This window comes from Rutidosis leptorrhynchoides, chromosome 2 (genome assembly GCF_046630445.1).
Source record: "Rutidosis leptorrhynchoides isolate AG116_Rl617_1_P2 chromosome 2, CSIRO_AGI_Rlap_v1, whole genome shotgun sequence".
Lineage (NCBI taxonomy): Eukaryota > Viridiplantae > Streptophyta > Magnoliopsida > Asterales > Asteraceae > Rutidosis > Rutidosis leptorrhynchoides.
Window position 1 is genome coordinate 579,001,505 of NC_092334.1, and position 16,832 is coordinate 579,018,336.

Sequence of the window (16,832 nt, forward strand, 5' to 3'; positions counted from 1 at the left end):
AAATGTAAATATGAAAGGCCAAAACAATAGTAAAGCGAAACATGCATATTTCAACAAACTAAATATGTATTTAATTGAAATTCAAAAACATTTTATTACAAATAAATTATTATACATTTTTTAAATCTAAGAATTTATTGGTCACAAACTCCTTGCTTGATGACACAATAAGGAAGCGTCTACTTGTTGATTGGGCATCATATCCATACCTCCATTCGGATTCCCCATTTCATTCTGCTAACACAAAAATGATCAAAACAACTATCAAATTAGATTAAAATTGATATAAAAAAGATGTTATAGTAACAACTGATGCAAGATATATAAGCCTAGTGGTGAGGTCAGATATCCGGTTAGGTCGCGCATGTATAAATAATCAAAGTCGATATAAACGAACCTTGGTGATAGAGAATGTAATGTCGTGTGACATAAGAGAAGCCAGAAGCTCATCGGTTGATTGATGACTCCATAGTTGTTGAAGGCTTTCTTCAGTAATTTGGTTACAACCTTGAAACCCATCAATGCATTGTGGTTCCTCATTCATGGTTGATTTTGGCAATGGATCAAACATTGCATTAGACAATTGGTTCCTGTTAAACACATAAATGAAATACTTAATTTTTTATTTATTTTATATAATGGGTTTATGTCACTGACGACATTTATTTTTTAAGCTCGTCTATTTCGAACCTGGTGGCTTCAAAAGTGGTTTCTGGTGAGCCTGCGGTTAACATATTTTGATGGTTTTGTATGTTCATTCGATTTGTAACATCGCAAACATTTTCTGGCCAACAACTAATATCCTCATTATGTGATGAACTTTCTCCCTGCAGTGTTCATATATTAGTGATCATACCCTTCTTTGTGTTTATAATAAAGATATAAAAAATGAAAACATCACATTGTATAAGAATGAATTCTTATGCTAAGAATTAATTATGAGAATCCTTTTGTCATTAATTCACATTATTTCATATATATAGGTGCAACTTACATACTTAGACCACCTGTAACCGTAAGAGTGTTTTTTTACTGTGACATGACAATGTCAAATTTTGAAGTTAAATAGTGGCGAATGTTAAATTTGATTGAAAATATTTTGGGTAATGTAGTAAAATATTATTGGAAGTTTGGTTAGAAAAATAATAATTTAATAATATATGTAAAGAGGTGTTAAATTGTGAATGGTTAGAACAAAATCAAACGCCTCATAGGAATTCCGTCAAAAAATTGACCCTGACGCCTCGTTAGTGGCATTAACTGGTGTTAGTTATGCCAAGTGTCGTTAGACTTTGGATTTAACGCTTTGTTGCGGGTGGTCTTACGGAGTTGTGATGAGAAGACTAAAACATTAGTTCAAAACTAAAGGTAATTATCATTTGAGTGTTACCTTTAACGCTATTGGATGGTACACGGTGGCTTGGTTACTCATGACGTACTCCTGCATCATAACGAAAAAAATGTTGAGTCTTGTAAATCAGTATAAGTTCTATCAAGCATGTTTAAAAATAAATGCATATTTTTTTTGAATGGCGATATCGACATCGAATACTCTCATTTAAAAATAAATGCATATTTAAGAGCATAAAAGACTACCTTGCGTTGAGTAACCCGATCCAGTGTCTTATAAAGTAACTTCTCATATGTTTCACAGTCGTAAAGTGAAGTGAAGGTACTAGGGTCCGGTTCAAATATCCTTAGATTTGTACAATACCATAAACCAAATAAGAGTAAGTAACATGAATACTTGATTACACAAGCATTTATCATAGATTAAGAGAGATAACATATGATTATAACCTTAATTGCTCCTTGGCCATTTGGAGTTGATGTTGCAAGGTGCTAATTTCTTGATGAATTTCCTAAAAGACAGCTGCAATGAGTGTTTATTTTGAAAAAATGAACTTAAGTAATGTATGATTTGACTAAAATCGATAGGTTGGTACCTCGGATTGCATATCGGTCTCTCCTGGACTGATTCAAAACAACAAAATTAGAAGATGGTTTCGATATGAAAAACGTGATTAATACCCAAAATTAAAAGTTGAGTATTTTCATAATCATTGATTATAACATTATAATTATAATTGTTAAAACAAGAAAGATGGATAGAGGGACAAACCAAGGAATATGGATGGATAAATCATTTTCACTCCTGATCTTGCTTAGGAGGCTGTTTAAATACTGCAATATACATGAAATTAAAACATACCGATGGTTATTTCGAAACAAGAACTATTGGCTAATGTAAACACATTTTGGAAATCTTAGTGTGATGATAACTGTTGATTAATTAAGTGTGACCTTCATTAACAATTTAAATCTTCTAAATTCACTGTCTTTAGACTTAAAGCTAGGTATATATGCTTGTAGTGTCTTTACATTTAAAACTTCAGTTAAAATGATAATCTAGTGGTTAGTATCTTGAAACAAGAGGTCTGATGTACAAACTTCACTCGCAACAAGTCTCGGGTTTAACCACACTTGCAACATATCAATGAGTAAATATACCCATCTTGCACGGATAACGTGAACATGAAAACATACCCAGTTTACAGGTAATGTAGTTAAGATGATGCCCTCTTAAGGTATGTGTATATACAAGTACTCAAGAAGATTTGTGTTTACATCAACTTGTAAATAAATTCAACGATGCATGAAACAATAAAAGAATAGTATTTGTTTTTCTTGTAAGATCACATGTTGCATCATTGGTATAAATACATACCTCTCTATGTTGGATCACACTGCAATAAAAACAACAAAACCAAGATCATGCATTAGATAATGAGTTTAGATGGGAAACGAAATAATAAATTTATACGAAAAATTGGTAAACAATTAAGCACCTTCCTCTTTCGGAGTCAGAAAGATTTATGAACCGTTTGAGTACATCTTCGGTTCTATAATGAAAACAAAACTCGACATTAATGAATAATATAACACAACACTACACAACACATTTTTGATTTAAAGACCGAAAAACTACACACGTATATAATGGTGCATGTAAGCTCTATATACTATTCAAAAACACGATGAACGACATGGTTTAAGGTTAAGACCTTCGTTTGCAAGAAAAATGATTGAGTCGACCCGATGGTGAAAACATGATGAGAGCGATATCAATATCGCATAAAACGGACAGCTCATAAGCCTTCTTAATGAGTCCATTTCTACGTTTGCAAAATGTGACCAATCTGCTTGTATTGTTGTCGATTCTTTTCATTGGAAGCTTATTTCGACCCATTTTCTAATTATATACATGTATTTGTGTGTTTCTATTTCAAGAAAGATATAACAATAGAAAGTTTGTTTTCTAAAAACAGAAATTAGTTTGCATTTGATATCATTGATATGAATCCAGTTTTAGAAAGATGAAGATGGAAGATGGAATAGAGGAAAAAAAGGGTTGATGAAATTGTTGGTGGAGGGAAGAGGTCTTAGATCTTCTTTTGTGGATTACGTGTTAATCAATTTATTGTCAAAAATTTAATTCATTTTTTTTTTTTGGACAATTATGCTCATATTTTTGTTATACTCATAGTGGTCTAAATTAGCCGAGTCGAGATCTGCTCGATTAAAATTCAAAGAGTTTTAATTTGGTTCATATTAACCTTGATATATCACTATATCACTATATAAATTAAAAGAGAATGTCGATTACTTAATAATTGTTTTCAAAACCCTCTTAATTATCGTTAGATTAGAAAATTACAAGCTTAATACCCCTCGATCCAACGCCCCTAATTCTTAATCAAAATTATACCTTATATACCCTTAAAAAACACGCGGAGCTTAATTCTATTCATATCCTTGCCCACCAAACTGCGGACTAAATCCCTAAATCAATTCATCTTCTTCATCTATCCTTCGATTCTTCTTCCAGATCTAATCGATACCTAAGCCATTTTGTTGAAAAGAGGCTAACATTCATTTGGTTGATAATGATTCCATTCTACAAGTTACGGGAAAGCGTTAAGGATTGATATCGTATTGAATTCTAGGTTTTCAGGTACGTATATAATCTGTTATATGATTTTCAATACCAAGCACAACATCATATACTTTCATGATGTTTAAAATTTCGATTAATAAGTTGATTTTGTCATAGTGTTGATATCATACAGCGGACATTACATCAAACGGAGGTATCACAAATTTATAGCATCATATATTAGGATTATTCGGATTTTACATATGAGTGTGCCTCTTTTTTGGCTTTGGACTGGACTTCTTTGTTGAACAAATAATCTGTCAAGGTGCATCACGTGCTTCTTATGTTTAGTTATGGTTTCATTCTTAATGTTATAATTTTTAATATTTTTCGTTAACTCAATAATCACGGAACATGTATGTATGAACCTTGGGCCAACTGAGCAGTCGATTGAGAAGGATTCAACAGAATAAATGAATTTTTATGAGTTGTATTCTTATGCTAATAATTTATTGTGTTTAGTGCATCTTGACGTTGAGTTTACCAAGGAGGTTAGTATTATAACTTTGTTAGTTACGTAGTATAAATCATGTAGTCATCATTACTTATTTGCTGAAGGTCATGTTGGGAGCTGATAACATGTTATATATCAAGAATGTTATTTCAGGTTATGATTGCTTAAGAATGAGTACAAACTGACGTAAATACGAAATCACTAACAACAATAATTGTTAACAACAATAATTGTTATGTCTATTTGTTAGAGTAAACATATTCAGTGTGGGATGGGTTGACCTAAATGGCTGAAACTGTATTTGTCTATATTTGTTACCTTTCTTTTAAATAATAAAGGTGTCACATATTGTTAAACAATACTTCATATATATAATTTCCATAATATTTGTTTTTTAGAAAAATGATCTATGAAGTTACTTGCTGCAATAAATAATTTTATGATTTTTCAGGAACCTTGATTTCTCTTATGGTAAGATTTTATTTATCTACACTCAAAAACGTCATTAAAACATTGTTATTGTTCATATGTGAATCGTTATTTCTGATTATGATTTTTTCGAATTTTGGCTCTGTTTGTGGTTTTTCTTCTAACGGATTTTGATTTTTTAGAAATAAGAGAAGGGTTGATTGTGTGAGAGGTTAAAGATGCAGTAGCAAGATCGAAGAAGAAAGGTATAACTATCTCTAATTCTGTAATTTGTTTGATATTTATTTACTAAAATATTAGATTTATATGAGTTTTAGATGCTACTACTGATTGCTGATCAAATAAATAGATATACTTGAGGGTTTGGATGTTACATTTCCTAGAACAAAGTAGACATGTGGACAGTTTTAACTTTGTTTAAATAGATTAATTTTGAGATAAAAGTTCAGTTTTTTAGTAGTTATGAAGATGTACTCGATAGTTTGCATTGTCCTTCTGCTGTCTTAGACATACTCCTTGATTTTACCATATGTATTTCTAATCATCATTTGTAAACTTGTGCAGAACAACTTAAGCAATCGATTTGAAAGCATCATTTGTAAACCATGTTGTGATGTTTTGGGTTATAAGAAAACTTAAAGCTCCAAGTGCTCGCTCAAGCCAACTGTCGAGATAAGTCGTCACCCAAGTAGGTATGTCTTTACTTCATTTTTCTGTTAAAACCATATATCAAGGAAATATGTATATTGAGGCAGCTGTTGAGGCTCTTCGAACTAAGGATATGGTGATTCTTTAATTTTTATATACACAATTGATTAATTGATTCTATGTTTTCCTTCTTTCTGGAATAACGAAATCATATTTTGTCCCAAGTTTTGGTCTAAACTAATTGAATCCATCTTAATGAAAAGGGAAGACTGCTATCGTCGATGTTATCTATTGCTGATGATGAAAGGATAGGGTTTAATTTCTTTTTTTCCCCTATGATTCGTTATCGACAAACTTTTAAGGCTATTGAGGATGGTGAAAGGTTAGGTCTAATATGGTTTATCATGTTTCTTTTGTTGTGTTATATGCTCTTCGCTTCTGATGTTGTAATGTTGTGTGCTCTATTTTATTGCTTATATTGCCTCATATTAGTACTCTAATTCGTTGTCAGGACCCATGGTCACATCTTATTCTTCTGATCCGGAACAGCAGGGGCCTTACATGTGTCGCTACATCATTTCACCAAGAAAGCAAAGGTCTTTTGTTGTTACTTAATTTGTTAGTTCATATTTTATCTCTTATTTTTTTAACCTTTACATGTTTAAGCTACAGTAGTCAGTATAAATATAAGTTTGTTTACCCTAAAGCATAGGATAACACTTCATCAATCATCAATAAGAGTAAGAAAAAAAAAATCATTTTATGTCTGAATATCGTTAGGATTAGTTTCTAAAATGTAATAATGGTGTGTTGTTATCCTATACTCGCTGTGAGTTTGCAGGTACAGGTATCTTAATCTTAATAATAAAACTCTTAATGTGAGTTTTCAGGTACATGTATTGCATTAAAACCCACAGTGAGCCTTAATGTACGGGTTTTATCGATCAACGAATAACCCTTTTTCAATTCATTATTTGATTTCATATCGACAATATCTGTGTTGATGTGAATTTTTCTTCATGCTGATTCGGATCTCGGATTCAATTGGTTAGCTTTCATCCTCCTTGTTCAATTTATGAAAGTAAACTCTGATTTATATTTGTTATTTTTGACTCTCATATGATATCATAAATATTACGGAGTAATGATCGTGATACTTGCATTAGTATTTTTAATAAACACACAATTAGAGTAGCTTTTATAATATTAAATAATGTACAGTTTTGGTGTATTTTTGAAATTGTCCACTTAATAAACAAATTTGAACCATATACGTTTTCTTTATGGATGAAAACAGGCTGATTTTGAGGATGCACTATCACCAACATGGGAGAACTTGATGAAAGGACAAGTGAACTAGAAGGATGCAGTTAATGGCACAATCAGCTTCCATGACAAATCTAGAAACAAGGAGTACAAGCTCAATGATCAAATTGCAAAGCTCTTTGTTCATCCTCGAGGCTGGCATCTACCCGAGTCCCACATCACAATCACGCAGCATTTCGTAAATCGCAAGGCCAAGGATCGGGCCCTTCTTTTATCTTCCTAAAATGGAGAATTCAAGGTAGTATTCAACTATTACTGGTTGGTACACATAAATTTTTATCTCCCGAATTGGATTAATTATCGGTATTAATTAACGTTATGTGGCAGGGAAGAGAGGATTTGGAACAATGTGTTTGAACGGGCTGAGAAAATGGTGGGAATAGAAAAAGGTAGTATCAGGGCAACTGTGCTAATTGAGACACTACCAGCAGTGTTTCAAATGGATGAGATTTTGTACGAATTAAGAGACCATTCGGTTGGTTTGAACTGTGGAAGATGGGACTACATCTCATTTATGTTAAAACATTCAAGGCTCACCCTGACCGTTTGTTACCAAACAGAGTGTTGGTCGGTATGGGCCAACACTTCATGAGAAGCTACTCTGATCTTCTCATTAGAACATGCCATAGGTGTGGAGTGCACGCCATGGGAGGAATGGTATTTATTTTTTAATATTTGCCCGTTCAGGCCAAAGTATCTAAATTTAGAAGATATTCGGTTAAATCTTTGGTTTTGATATTTTTATAACTTCAACATACTAAAATTGGCCATGGTTAAATGACTAAAATGCTGCTGTTTTACTATTCATCAGTGACGGTATTCTGGTCATTTTTATAACATCATGCTGATGTCATCAAAGGTCATGCTGATTAAACTTTATTGTTGATGAACAGCTCCCAGATTCCAATAAGAGATGATCCGGAAGCAAACCAAGCAGCGCTCGAGCTAGTGAAGAAAGACAAGTTAAGAGAGGTACGGGCCGGGCATGATGGGACATGGGCAGCCCATCTGGGCCTAATTCCAGCCATCGTGGAAGTCTTCACCGACAACATGGGCAACTCTCCTAACTTGATTAAAACCATGAAACGCGAAGATGCTTCAAGTTTAACCGAAGTAGATCTTCTACAAATTCCTAGGGGCGTTCGAATCGTTGAAGGTCTTAGACTAAACACACGGGTCGGAATCCAGTACGTAGAAGCATGGCTCACGGGAACAGGGTCGGTCCCACTTTATAACCTCATAGAGGATGCAGCCACTGCTGAAATAAGTCGAGTCCAAAACTGGCAGTGGCTGAAATACAGAGTTGAGTTGGAACTAAAATGCTGATGTTTTACTGTTCATCAGTGACGGTATTCTGGTCATTTTTATAACATCATGCTGATGTCATCTAAGGTCATGCTGATTAAACTTTATGGTTGATGAACAGGCTGCCCAGATTCCAATAAGAGATGATCTGGAAGCAAACCAAGCAGCGCTCGAGCTAGTGAAGGAAGACAAGTTAAGAGAGGTACGGGTCGGGCATGATGGGACATGGGCAGCCCATCTGGGCCTAATTCCAGCCATCATGGAAGTCTTCACGTGCAACATGGGCAACTCTCCTAACTTGATTAAAACCATGAAACGCGAAGATGCTTCAAGTTTAACCGAAGTATATCTTCTACAAATTCCTAGGGGCGTTCGAATCATTGAAGGTCTTAGACTAAACACACGGGTCGGAATCCAGTACGTAGCAGCATGGCTCACGGGAACAGGGCCGGTCCCACTTTATAACCTCATGGAGGATGCAGCCACTGCTAAAATAAGTCGAGTCTAAAACTGGCAGTGGCTGAAATACGGAGTTGAGTTGGACGGTGACGGGCTTGGTGTCAGGGTCAGCCCGGAACTTTTTGGTAAAGTGGTCAAAGAAGAAATGGCTAGGATCGAAAGAGAAGTGGGTCGGGCTATGTTTATGAAGGGAATGTGCAAGGAAGCATGTAAGATCTTCACTCGACAATGTACATCGCCTGTACTCGATGATTTTCTGACGTTAAACGCGTACAATCATATCATTGTTCATCATCCAAGAGGGTCATCAAAGCTCTAAAAGCAGATTTTAAAGGCTTTTTGTGTTTGTTTATTGCAGCTATTATCGATCAACGAATAAGTCTTTTCAATTCATTATTAGATTTCATATCGACAATATCAGTGTTGATGTGAATTTTTCTTCCTGCTGATTCGGATCTCCGATTCAATTGGTTAGTTTTCATCCTCCTTGTTCAATTTATGAAAGTAAACTCTGTGATTTATATTTGTTATTTAACACTACTCAATTGTTTCTTAACCTCATAATTTAATAGTTCTGTATTTTGGTCTTGGCAACAAAGCAGGTCATAAGGTATCTATATATCCATGTTTCATTAAACTAACAAGTGGATAATATGATAATAATAATACTGAATTTTATTATTTTAACACTTAATTTGGTTTGAAATGAATGAACACTATTATGCTTTGAAGGTGATCACTAAGACAAATAAGTCATGGTCTAAGCTTGTCAAAGAACGACCCCGGTTGCGGAGTTTAGATGAAATACCTCCATAACACATGACATAAATAATACATAAGAAAATACAAAAAAATACATAAGAATAAGGTTTATGTCATGTACTTGAACATGACATAAATAAGGTTTGTGAATAATTAAGAATAAGGTTTATATAGCCAAATGATTTATCATCATTTGCAGTAGGTCTGACATCAATACGTTTTTTTCTTCTTCTTAGTTTTTCATGAACATTGTGGGTTGAGGACTGTTTTATTAAGTTAATTCTTCAGGACTCCTGAATTACTTAGTAATATGTTGGTGATGAGGTAAAGTCTATCATCAATATTGTCATAATATCTACATCAAATATTTTTAATGCCATATGGTGGTAATTGTCTGCCTTTATAATGCAGTTAACTACAATGTTTCATTTGGATTGACCAATGTATCTTATAGAATATCTAGCTAATCAAAGCAGGGTTTATCTCATTGGCAAAGAATTTAAGTGTGTAGGCTTTGGTGTTCTTTTTTTGGATATATGACTTTTATAACTTATTACTCTAACCTTTTCATATATTCTTTATGTTTTAGTGTCATTGGATACACTTTATTGCTCACCTTAATCGAGTATAAGACACTTGTTATGCCTGGAGACTTAAAACGAGCTAGTGGTGTATTACCATCAATTCCAAAAGAGCATCATAATAGGTAGGGTTCATTATCTAAATCTATTCCTTCCAAAAGCTTGACATTATTGAATATTATCTTTTTAGGATGCTTACTAATTAAGATGCTTACTTTGGAACATGAATGCATCATGGACTTCGTAAAGGAATTCTCAAATATCACTCTGATTTGTGCATTCTTTGATAATGTTGCTCATTTTCTGGAGTCAAGAAGAATGTTTGAAGAGGCATTAAAAGTTGCTACAAATCCCGACTATAGTTTTGAACTATTCCAGACATAAAGTTTTGGGGGTTTTACTTCGATTTTCATCGTCGTCTGATTCCAGCTTCCGTTCATCTTGACGGTCGTTTATTTGATGGAAACCTTGTAGATAACTAATATGTTCTACCTTTTGTTATTTTTTTTTTTTTTGCTCGATTGTACGATTGTATGCTTCTGATGTTAATAATGACGATTGTGGTTGTATGGGCGAATCAATAAACCTTTTTAAATGAGCCTTCAACTTAAGTGCACAAAAGTTTTATGATGTAGGTAGTGAGATGTTTGTTCAACAAACCAGGAGCTGATAGAGGATGAAAGTAAAAAGAGGGAAAGGCAATATTAATACGAAATCATGCACGACTGATAATAGCTAGGAAAATAAAGATGTATGACAAATATTTAAAAGTTTTTAAGTATTAATCATCTTTTTGTATTAGGATGATGCAGTCACATGATTTATTATCTTGGTATGGTGTAATAATTGATTGGCTAGTGTAATTTCCAGTAAACTGGAGAAAAACAACATCGTCCTAAAAATATTAACAAGATTGCTTATTTCAAGGTGTTCGTGTAGTTACAACACAGCCACCTTAAGTTTCCCATTATAACGATAGTTTCTTATTAGATCGTTAATGGTTAATGAAATAGTGGGCAAAAGATATATGTGTGTGATCTTAAATTTGTTTAAACAAAACAAAGATATTACTAATATAAACGTCACAATTAAGTTAATTGATTGATATTTATGAACATTTATATTGTTAATAAAGATTTCATGTATCATTAGTGAAATAGCTAGCTCTGCATTTAATTTTTTATTATTGAGTTGATTGGGTTATGTTTGTTAATGACAACTGAATAGTGAATAGCTTGATTAAATTGGTTTGAAGTGTAATTTTAATATGTAGATTTTCCTAAATCATTTTTTTATGATGTTAGTCTTTCAATTTTATTTATTACATATTGGTTTAAACTATAGATAGCTATATTGATTATAAGTCATGTAACACTACGACTGTAACTGAATTGATTTATTTTAAACTTTACGAACACTATATAAAACATAATGATTCTTAAAATTCAATGGTGAGTTTAGAGTTTACGTTTTTAGGGTTTAGGGGTTTGAATCTAAGGTTTAGGGTTTATATTTTAGGGTTTAGGGTTAGGGTTTAGAGTTTTTAGGTTTTATGTTAGGGTTCAGGGTTTAGGGTTTAGATTTAGGGTGTAGGGTTTAGAGTTTAGATTTACAGTTTAGGTTAGGGTTTATGGTATATATTTTAGAGTTTAGAGTTTAGGTTTAGGGTTTTGAGTTTAGATTTAGGGTTTAGGGTTTAGATTCTAGGGTGTAGGGTTTTGGATTTATGTTTAGGGTTTAGGTTTAGAATTTAGGGTTTATATTCTAGGGTTTAAGGTTTAGGGTTAGGGTTTAGAGTTTTTAGGTTTTAGGTTAGAGTTTAGGGTTTAAATTTAGAGTGTAGGGTTTAGAGTTTAGGTTTAGGGTTTTGTGTTTAGATTTAAGGTTTAAGGTTTAGATTTTATGGTTTAGAGTTTAGGTCTAGGGTATATGGTTTAGATTTATGGTTTAGATTCTAGGATTTAGATTTTAGGGCTTATGATTTAGGATTAGGGTTTAGATTTAGGATTTAAGCTTATATACTAAATTAATAGTGTTATTATTTTTTGCACTTCATGCTTATATTAATAGTCATTGTGACATTGGCATAGAGGTAATAACATTACTTTTAATAATTTAATTTTAATTTAGTTTCTTCGTGTAATGGACCTATTGTCTTAGAAAAAAAAAAACTTATTTTATTTGTGTTGTAATTTTGTTAGGTATATAGGTATATGTATCTGTTGAGTATTCATCTTCATTCAACGTTTCAATCTTCCATCTTCAAAGTTAACTGGTAAAAGCAACATACATGGTTAGCTATTGAATTACACGATGAGATTTTGACACCTTTAAAGAACATGGGAAGAGAAGGATATTAAAGTTAGTGGATTTGATTTATTTATGTTTGGTATTTATGTCATATTATCTTGTCAATTAATCTAGGTCAAACTATCCCACAAATCATTTTATGTTCATTCAATTTTATTGTTTTTATAGAAAACTAATCAAAAGTCGAATTTCAAATATTATGTCATATAGTATATCTCAGTGTTGTAGTTTATAATGGTATGACTTGAGGATATGCTACAGGAACAGTTCAAACAATATGAGAATTAAACCTGCACAGATGGGTTTAAGATTGCGTAACTTAACATGGCTTTTTGAGTTGAAATACAACTAGTGATGTATATTTGTCTAAAAAATACTATTTTTCTAGATCCTATTTTTCTTTTCTTATTTTTTCAAATCTGTAACTCAATCTTAATCATTTATTCGTGTTATCATAGTTGAAGATTGTCATAAAATATCATCATTTCATAAAACCGCGAAACCGCGGGTCTTTAACTATAAGAGTCAAAATAAAAACACGGGGACCATCCACGAAACCTGTTACAAACCAAAGGGACCTTTCGTGTAATGTTGTTATTGTGAATAAAGATGATGAATCTGCCATGTCAAATTATGAAAATTGTATGTCAAGTTTAGTTGGAAAGTTAAGTATTATATACAACTTTATTGATCACGTAAAACAATGGATAAATTTTCAGCATTTAATATCTTTCAATAATATACGCAGTACACATTTGTTACAAAAAATAATGTATTTATTTTTACAGGCTGACCAATTACGTGAAATGGCTTTGTCGGAGATCCGAAAAAAACTCACCACAAGGCAACAAACTATGCCATTATTCACAATTCATGACCACCTTAAACGATTAACGACATTAACGAATATGTGAGAAACTACATAGAAGAATTGAAAATAACATCCAAAGAGTTACAATATCCCCGCCATCAAAGTTATACGTCGTACCTATTTGCAAATACGAACCGTTGATTACTATTACTTTCGAATTTAAGTCCAATATTTTTATTTTGAACAATATTTTTTTATTTCTAATTCTACAAATTTTAACTTTAAGAATGTTTAATTGTTTATTTGTGTTATCATTGTTGGAGATTGTCTTAATATATCGTGATTTCATAAAACCCACGAAATCGCGGGTCTTTAACTAGTTAATATATTAAAGGGTTAAAGCTAGAAATAGGCTATATTATATACTTTCTTAAATGTTCCGATATCGTTCATATATTTATTTTCGTCTCACTGTCGGCTATATGCTTACAAAAAGGGTACCAATGTCAACCTTTCATTACCGGTTACCTATTGAACTGGTAAAGTTAATTATTTAAGGTCATATACTATAGTTTTGTTTCGATGTAGGCTATACTTTCAGTTTTTGTTCAGATGTATCACCGACGTGTCATGACTACTTAAAAGCCACGTCATCAATTTTTACATTGCAGGTAAAAAAAAGTATAGTGGCTTATATCGGTACACTTTTTTAAAGTATATATAGTCGACAGTGAGACGCAAATGGGTATATAGGCGACATCGAGACATTTCATAAAGTATATAATCTATTTGTAGCTTCAACCCTATATTAAAACTGTTAAAAGGTAAAATTAACATGGAAATATAGCTTTATATTGTGCAGGGACTTAAAGTGTAAAAAGATCAAACTTGCAGCCCATTTCACAAAAGGTAAAAGGGGTGAGTTTTTTTTATTTAAGTTTGTGTTGTTTCTGTCTTTTTGAAATTGTGCAGGGACTGAAAGTAAACATTGAAGATGGGTCGGTGCATACCTGTATTTATGTCTTTTTCTTTTCTTTTTTATTAAGATGATTAGGTTTTGTGTGTATTTTTTGGTGGTTTTCTCTCTTCACTTGTTACCCTAACTTTAGGGTTTGTGAGTTCAAAGTTCAATCGAGTCTGAGAGTGTGAGGGTTAGATTGGGTTGTAATTTTATTGTTTCTGTATTTTAGATTGCACACGTTTGTGGACAATCTGCTTCTTGGATCTGTAATTGAATTGCACACAATAGGTGGAAAATTCATTTTATTGAAATAATTGTTTGCTCCGCTGGTTGAAGTGTATATTTCTGTGTGATCTAGTTAATTTCGTTCATGGTAACAGAGCGGGTGTTTGGGTTAAAGATCTAGGGTTTGAGATCTCGTTTGCAGATCTGGTTTTTTGGTTCTTGGTTACAGATCTAGGGTTTGGATCGGCCTGTTCTTGTGGTGTGGTTGATTTTTTGTCAACTAGTGTTGCTAATTGGGTTCGACAAAGACTGTGTGGTGAAGTTCATTGGTGATTCCCTAATTTATTCAAATTAGATTATGTTGCTGTCTTCCGCTGTTAATTGTTTCTTGCTTTCAATTTCGAGCAGGGAGTACTCTGTATTGTATTCTTCCCTTCTTTATTTGCATCATTCTAACCGTTTTTGTAGAAGATAGACAGTTGTGCCCAACTCTTGAATCTTGACCTTCAAGGTTACAAGAATACCTGATCAAGCACAGTGCATCTTTAGGATTGCATTATTTGTTGCATTTTCTGTGCATTATTTGGTGTTTATTGTTTGATTCTTTTTTGTATCTGTTATTTGATTATTGACTTGTGTTTGATTATTTGCTAATATGTCTGAAGGGGAACAATCTGATGCAGGGGGGAAACCCTAATTAGTAAATTGAGTTTCGGTGATCCTTTGTATTTGCATGCTAGTGATATTACAAGTGTCCCATTGATTACTCTTAAACTTAAAGGTAAAGAAAATTATAAAATCTGGAGTAGGGCAATGACTTTGGCTTTACAAACAAAAAATAAGTGGAGATTTAATGATAAAACTTGTTTAAAAAATACTGATGATGAAGTTTTGAGTAGGCTGTAGTGACCCGAACTTTTCCATGTTTATATATATTAATTGAGATTGATATTTACATGATTAAATGTTTCCAACATGTTAAGCAATCAAACTTGTTAAGACTTGATTAATTGAAATATGTTTCATATAGACAATTGACCACCCAAGTTGACCGGCGATTCACGAACGTTAAAACTTGTAAAAACGACATGACGATATATATATGGATATACATATGGTTAACATGAGATTATGATAAGTAAGTATCTCCATAAGTATATTAACAATGAGTTATATACATATAAACAAGACTACTAACTTAAGGATTTCGAAACGAGACATATATGTAACGATTATCGTTGTAACAACATTTAAATGTATATATATCATATTAAGATATATTAATATATCATAATATCATGATAATATAATAATTTAACATCTCATTAGATATAATAAACAATGGGTTAACAACATTAATTGAGATCGTTAACTTAAAGGTTTCAAAACAACACTTACATGTAACGACTAACGATGACTTAACGACTCAGTTAAAATGTATATACATGTAGTGTATTTAGATGTATTAAAATACTTTTGGAAGACTTCAAGACATATATCAAAACATTCATACTTAACGAAAATGGTTACAGTTACTTTTCCATTCTTTTCTTTCATCAAGAATTCTAGTCGTATTCTTACCCATATTATACACAGCTCCAAAACGTACTTACTATGAGTATATACCAATAGGAACTAGCATGAGATTCCACTCTTGATTATGTCATGTATGACTAATCAATTTTAACTTCTATCATGAGCTAGTCAACTAACTAGAACTCCTTTTAACCCCACTCACCACTCACCAATTACCACTCATCATTCACTCCATTTCACTTCCAATTCTCTTTCTAATTCTCTCTCAACACACACACACTATTATGAACGTATTTTTCCAGTAGTTAATCATCATCTTCATCAAAAATCACTTCAAGAATCAAGCTATAATCATCATAGGAAGAACACTTCAAGAACACTTCAAAAATCCCTTCAAGTTTACTAATTTACTTCCAAGCTTTCTAATCAATTCCAAGTAATCATCTAAGATCAAGAAACCTTTGTTATATACAGTAGGTTATCTTTCTTATTCAAGGTAATATTCATATTCAAACTTTGATTCAATTTCTATAACTATAAACTATCTTAATTCGAGTAAAAATCTTACTTGAACTTGTTTTTGTGTCATGATCCTACTTCAAGAACTTTCAAGCCATCCAAGATCCTTTGAAGCTAGATCATTTCTGGTCACTTCAAGTAGGTTTACCTACTAAACTTGAGGTAGTAATGATGTTCATAACATCATTCGATTCATATATATAAAACTATCTTATTCGAAGGTTTAAACTCGTAATCACTAGAACATAGTTTAGTTAATTCTAAACTTGTTCGCAAACAAAAGTTAATCCTTCTAACTTGACTTTTAAAATTAACTACACACATGTTCTATATCTATATGATATGCTAACTTAATGATTTAAAACCTGGAAACACGAAAAACACCGTAAAACCGGATTTACGCCGTCGTAGTAATACCGCGGGTTGTTTTGGGTTAGTTAATTAAAAACTATGATAAACTTTGATTTAAAAGTTGTTATTCTGAGAAAATGATTTTTATTATGAACATG

General features: G+C 32.4%; 1 protein-coding gene, 1 long non-coding RNA gene and 1 pseudogene across 2 annotated transcripts; 2 read left to right on the forward strand and 1 right to left on the reverse strand.

Annotated features, from left to right (window-relative positions):
• Positions 1 to 662: 662 nt before the first annotated feature.
• Positions 663 to 3,316, reverse strand: LOC139889848 (agamous-like MADS-box protein AGL104). Its single transcript, XM_071872768.1, has 7 exons — positions 3,066 to 3,316; positions 2,850 to 2,903; positions 2,729 to 2,747; positions 2,123 to 2,184; positions 1,597 to 1,696; positions 1,391 to 1,441; positions 663 to 827 (listed from the first exon to the last, which is right to left on the reverse strand). Exons 1-7 carry the CDS (start codon positions 3,248 to 3,250, stop codon positions 663 to 665), a joined length of 636 nt encoding a protein of 211 aa, XP_071728869.1. The 5' UTR covers positions 3,251 to 3,316.
• Positions 3,317 to 4,831: 1,515 nt separating this feature from the next.
• LOC139893241 (uncharacterized) lies at positions 4,832 to 6,303 on the forward strand. The gene is made up of 4 exons (XR_011774418.1): positions 4,832 to 5,125; positions 5,445 to 5,572; positions 5,792 to 5,910; positions 6,040 to 6,303. It is a non-coding gene; the product is annotated as an uncharacterized lncRNA (long non-coding RNA).
• Positions 6,304 to 6,330: 27 nt separating this feature from the next.
• On the forward strand, positions 6,331 to 10,415 carry LOC139889849 (malate synthase, glyoxysomal-like; annotated as a pseudogene).
• The last annotated feature ends 6,417 nt before the right edge of the window (positions 10,416 to 16,832 follow it).

What these genes read in the sequence shown, in the direction of transcription:
- LOC139889848 (XM_071872768.1), bottom strand. Translation starts at nt 3,250, where the DNA reads ATGGGTCGAAATAAGCTTCCAATGAAAAGAATCGACAACAATACAAGC. An exon ending in CATTTTTCTTGCAAACGAAG is followed by an intron (nt 2,904 to 3,065) that starts GTCTTAACCTTA and finishes TTTTCATTATAG; the next exon opens with AACCGAAGATGTACTCAAAC. An exon ending in ACCATCCAATAGCGTTAAAG is followed by an intron (nt 828 to 1,390) that starts GTAACACTCAAA and finishes TGAACACTGCAG; the next exon opens with GGAGAAAGTTCATCACATAA.